The sequence below is a fragment of the Vanellus vanellus genome (genome assembly GCF_965231255.1).
Source record: "Vanellus vanellus genome assembly, chromosome: 6".
In the NCBI taxonomy this organism is placed as follows: Eukaryota; Metazoa; Chordata; class Aves; order Charadriiformes; family Charadriidae; genus Vanellus; species Vanellus vanellus.
Window position 1 is genome coordinate 62,066,796 of NC_138911.1, and position 6,019 is coordinate 62,072,814.

Genomic DNA, 6,019 nt, shown 5'->3' on the forward strand with positions numbered 1-6,019 from the left:
CGTAGCTCGCGTAGCGCTGAGAGCCAGAATCAGCTGAATTTGCGTCCCTCTGGCTATATGCTTATTCTCGGTAATTCCACGGGTCAGATTTTAAAAACGTTCATCTCTCAGAAACTCCTGCTAAAAAGCCATTCACTTGCACGGAGCCCCAGAAAGCGGGTGGCCATTCTCATGGTTACAACCCCAACGCCTCAGCCTAGACCCAAAGAAGCAGCCTTTCAGGTACAGGTCCACTCCAAATGAATGGAAACGTCTAAATTAATTTAATGTAGTTTGTAGATAGCCAAAAGATGGTAAAAACAAACCTGTGCTAAGCTGGGGCTGTGGAGCTGGCGGGGAGGAACCGCTCTCCATGGAGTCCAGGACCTCAAGCTTTCATAAAACCAGACAAAACACAACATCCAAAGAAGTGCCTACAGATTCCAGTGACACTAACGGCGCAGCGGCTCCGTCGAAAGGAGGCACCGTCTTACCCTTCCACATTTGGCAGGAGCCCAAGGGGAACCCACAACGCCATGAAACATCCTGACGGACATCCTGTCCCTCGGGCGGCCTTCCCAGATGAGCCGGTCGGTATCACCGCTGACACAAGGAAGGTCTACCACACCTAGTGCTAGATGGCAGCTTTGGCTGAACTGTCAGCAATGCCTCCGCGTGAATCATCACTTAGTCTTCCACAATTATTTAATGAATTCAGGGGGCAAAGTTGTTCCATTAGGAAAAACGCAATTGCCGTGGAACTGCATGACTAAGGAGAAACGTAAATCTCTCCCAGCAAGAGCGTGAACCGCTAAGGGGCTCGCTCAGCCAGCAGCCTCCGTCCGGGAGCAGACAGATCTGGGTGCCGTTCTTCCTTCCCCTCAAGAGTCGGCTCCTCATCTCCCACCTTTTGGGATAGGAGATGCTCTGGCTTGGGGCATCCCTTCCGAAGGGCAGCCTGCTGCAGCCGGAGCGGCACGGCAGTGAGCGGACCCGACCGCTCCAGCGCGGCTGCGAATCCCGGCCAGTGATGGAAGAAAAGGATTTCTGTTTAGGCTTTCTCGGAAGTCTGTTCTTTTCACTAGTAATTAAAGTGACATTTTCCCTGCCATCTGTAGGATTTTTGAGGATGCAATCGAGTGATCTGTCAACAGCCCTAGTTCCAGGGACGCAGGAGAAAACACAACGAAAAGACTGCCTGCTTCTCCGAGCAGAACCCGAAGAAATGAAGAATGCCAAGCCTTGCAAAAAAGGGGCTCTTTGCCCTTGCACGCTCTCGTCACAGGAATAATTTTGAAGGGAAATAATATCCTCTAATATTAATTCTTTTGAAGAATAAATTTCACCCAAACATTTGACAGAGGAAATATGACCTTGTATTAATTAACCTTGTAATTACTACAAGAGTAAAAAAATCCATTTTAGCAAAATTGATTTGCTTCATGAGAGGATTTTTTTAATAATTTGAAACGGTGGGGCTTTTTTAATTCACTAGCATTGAGAAACTCTGAACTTTCTCTTATATTTACCTCCTTTCTTCACTGTTTTGTTTTGGTTGTTGGTTGTTTGTTTTTTTTTTTTTTTTTACTTCATTTTCTTTTAATACAGTGACTGATCTTTGTAGAGCGCATCTGCTGGAAACTGTTAATACCCATCAGGTTTCACCAACCTGTCAGAACCAAGCACTACCAGCAGTACCTATGCAACAATTATCTTTCAGGTAGTAATTCAAGTAGTACATATAGAATTAGTTGAAAAAGGCTGTAGTTTTGACATAACACAAATATGTGTCCTTTAGGAGTAAGATAACAGGTGGGAGAGGTAAACCAAATCATGAAAAGCCTCTACTTGAAGATGGGCGATGACCCTAAAAACCAGATTGAGTCTATGTTTGTCTTATAAGCATATAGAAGAGGGAGGAGGAAGTCTTTTGAAATCGTATGTATTGTTTTCTGAATAATTTAAGACTTAGAGAATAGATAGTATCAACTTCAGCAGCCAATCACTTTGAATATCCCAACACAGAAGTGTTCCCTGACCGTACATGCTCATCATTTTGGACAAACATGACTGTCGTACTGTTGCAGTGCACATAGGATCGCAAAATCCCATTGCTAAATGCCATACAACAACAGAGAAAAAAAAAAATCCCTACCCTAAAAATATTTCAAAACCTAAGTATGTGATAGACATTTCAGGGCTGCCGGCGGACAAACGGAGGACAACTGAGAAACGAGGAGAGCGCGTCGATGGCCTCATCCACCGCTACAAGGAAGGGGGGAGGGGGGGCTGAAAGCAGACGCAGCCACTGATGTTGGTAAGTGGGAGCGAAAGCAGCAGCGTGGATACAGATACAGTAAGAAACCGGGAACTCGGCTCCAAAACCATCAGAGAGGCAGTCAGGGCCACTGGTTTTATAAGCAGTTGAGGGCAGCACCGTGTGCCAGTAAGGGCTAAGGTGGATGCAGTCCTGGAAGCTGAAGTCACAGAAGAGCAATATGAAGGGAAGAAAAGCAAGAAACACGACCTGAAACCAAAAAGTAAGTTGAAAGGGAGTAGGCAAATGCTTGGTAGACAACAGCAACACAAGAGACACAAAGAAATGGGTCTCTCTGAGCAATGCTACACCTGCCACAGCCACCATCAGGGGAGGGAAGGCGCAGGAGCAGAAGCGCTGCCGTCGCTCCAGCCATGGACCTGCGAACCAGCCTTAGGCTACGTGGAAGGGCAGGAGCCCACAACCGCTCCAGACAGAGTCCCAGGTGAAGGAATCAGGTGTAGGAGTCCCGGGTGCTGGGGTGCTGCTGAGGGAACCAAGCATGCAAAGTTCACAAATAACACTTTCTTTCCCTTTTTTTTTTTTTTTGTTTCTTTTTTTTCTTTTAAAGCAAAAAAGAGAACACTCCTGAGAAAGCAAATAAATGCAAGAATCAAGGAACAAGGGTGGAAGTGTGGAGAGCTGAAGATTATATATAACAATGGCAAAATTGTGTAGAATTTCCTGGATAAAGAAAGAAGAATCACTTTAACAGTCGTCAAACGGATATTTGGCTCAAGATGTTACCCAGCACTTGCCAATTCAGCTAATACGTTTATCAGGTCTTCATAAAGGAACAAAGACGCATTTAACAGCAAAAGTTCGAAACAGAGGAGCAGCAGAGGCACGGATGGGATGGGATTGTTGAAAATCCCCTTTGATCAGTAACCCTAGGGATGAACTTGCAGGATTCCTCATCTATTTATTGTAAGGGGTAATAGTTTAAAATGAAGAAAGGGATCACAAATACATCAGTACATCCCAAGAGTAGCACCGTGGGAGACGGATGAAAAGGGAATGAGCCAACCCAATTTTGCAGCTCGTTTTTTCTGTTGCAAGTTATGACAAATCACCTACAATTCTGAAAGCAGAACACCTGAAAGCACCCCATCTGCAAAAGCAAAAAAAAAAAAAAAAAATAAAAAAAAAATCAACCAAGAAACCAGACAACATGGGAACCCGTCACTTGCGTATTACAGCCTCTTAGGATTGGATTAACCCTAGAAAGGGTAGGGATATTACGCCTTAGTTTCACACAATTTAAGCAGAGGGAGATTGACATCACCATCAAAAAAAGTTGTTCCGCTGCTCCTCTATTCATTTATTTTCTTCTCCACATTGCTCCCTCCTCTGTCCGAGCATTCATACAGCCACACAGCTAAATCAGATGAGGAAACTGAGGAAAAGGGGTTTCTGTTTGATAGTTGTTGTTTGCTTGCTTGCCCCCCCTCCCCCCCCAGCCTTTTTCCTCTGAATTAATTTTAACATGGGTCCATCTCCCAGCTGGGTTCTCCCTGTGGCCACAATAGCTCTCGGCTGCTGCGTGGGATGGGAACAAGCAGCCGGGGGGCAAAACCTCTTCCTTCAGTGACGGCGCTAGATAACGTCAGGTTAAAGTGACCCCGAAACCCCGGCCTTCACAAGTCTTGCCTGAGGACAGGTTCCTAACACGGAGAAATTGGCAGGAGCTCTTGCCGTGAGCGCGCCGAGTGCTCAGGGGTAAGTGATGTGTACCAGGAGGCAGAACCAGGGGAGTTTGTAGGTGTCCTTCTTCCCTGCCGTGAAGGTGGAGTTTCACTCCCTCGGTGTGGGTCAGGGATCACGTTCCCAGGGTCACGCTCGCGCATGAAATTATGTAGGCCAAAATCTAGATTTTATTCCCAAATATCTTGAAATGCAGCTCTAATTGAGAAATCACAAATGTGTGTTGTTAAGTAAAAGCCCATCTCTTCTCTAAGTTTACTAAACAGGAAGAATGCATTGAAAATTCACTTTAATACATGTTTATTGGTGTCCTGCACTTTCAGTGTAGGAGGTTGGAGATGTAATAAAAAAAGTTTCAAAATTTATTGATTCCATTTCATTTAAATCACTCTAAACAACCAGTGCTTTAGAGTTCAGAGAATTAACGTTTACCGTCCATTACAAGCAAAATTTTAATATTACCTTTTCCGAGTCTGCTTAGAACTCCTCTCTTTTAAAATTCTTCAGATACATTCCTCAAAGTAAACAATACATTTCAATCTGTGTCACAATCAACATTGATAAGGCCTTCTTAACCATTTTATACCACCTCCACTATTACTTCATTGCAAAACACAATCTTATTTCATACTATAAATATCCATCCATGCACAAAACACAGGGGCCAGAAGTTACACATTAATATCTCATGTAGGCTTCCAAGACTTCCTTCACCCTCTGCAGGTTTATGGTACACTTAAAAAGATATCTTTAGACTTGGTCTACTTGGTCTTAAAATACAAATATACAATATCCATAAGCATAAAAAAGTAAAGCTAGATTGCCTTACCATTTGTTATGAACTGCTAAAATCTTATACATGTACAATATAGCATCATGCTGATTAATATACATATTAGTTAAATATATCAACCAATAACGGGGATGTGGCCAAGCTTTTTTGTTTTGTTCTCAAAAAGAAACTGTTCATATACAAGTAAAAAGACTTTTTTTAATTTAAACTCATATGGAATACCTGAACCGCACAGACATCTGTAAACCCTGCTGAGATATTCCGGTCAAACGGGGGCATAACCTGCCGATTCACTTGAAAGGGAACACAACCCCTCACGGGTGATACCCAAGGCGTGCTATTCCCAAGAGAATGCAAATCTACCAGCAGTCACATTTTCAGCTCTAGAACACTAATTTTTGCATCTTGCATCTCTGTTTATGCTTTTTGTGTCTATTCATCATCCTCCATCACAAACAATTCGGTACCTTGACATTGTCATAGATTTTTCTAAACAAGTAGATATACAGTACAAAGTGTAGATAGTGAAACAAATAAGCACATATATACAGTCTTTGAAAGGCATTTTTGTGACCATTTTAGCAGTGTTTATAGAAAACATTTAAGATAGTCACATTCAGCTGATACCACTGTATTGCAAACTGTCAAGCCACATTTCTTATATTAACTTGTACTGCGTTGTATATTGTACAACAGAAGAGAAAACGATCATTCTTAACGTGTGACACAATGAAAAAAAAAAAAAAAAATCACTAGACTGAGTAAAGTAACCAGCACAGGGCTTAATTTTCCTGAGGTTTGTAAGAATTTTTTTAACAAAAAAATCACAGTGACCAGGCTAAACTGCAAACGTACTGTTAAGTTTTAAATATACAGTTTATACATAAGTTCTGTGCATGGTCGACTCAACTGTGTATGCTCACACTGATGTTTCCTCTAAATGACTCGCCACTGCATAATACTTGTATCTTTTCCGCCTGTGGAGATGAGATGGGTGTCTTCACAGAGAAAATCTACATTAGTTACATGACTACTATGTCCACCGTACACATGGCTTGGAGCCTAGAAAACACCACATTAGTGAGAATATAAACTGTCATAAAAACATATTATTATAACATAACATTCATATGACAACAAACCCAAGGCATCACACCATTCTCTTAAAGTATTTTAAAATTAAATTAAATTTTAAATTTAACAGGAAAACAACATGTATGTAATGC

The 6,019-nt window shown here is 42.2% G+C and overlaps 1 protein-coding gene across 1 annotated transcript in view; it reads right to left on the reverse strand.

Annotated features, from left to right (window-relative positions):
• Nucleotides 1-4,283: 4,283 nt before the first annotated feature.
• The window catches only part of EML1 (EMAP like 1), a gene marked incomplete at its 5' end in the record, with an annotated part of 56,406 nt that continues 54,670 nt past the window's right edge, over nucleotides 4,284-6,019 (reverse strand). The window contains one exon of the mRNA XM_082485785.1: nucleotides 4,284-5,855. Within this exon, the coding sequence (XP_082341911.1) occupies nucleotides 5,730-5,855 (126 nt within the window). The 3' untranslated portion in view covers nucleotides 4,284-5,729. The remainder of the gene's footprint in view (nucleotides 5,856-6,019) is intronic.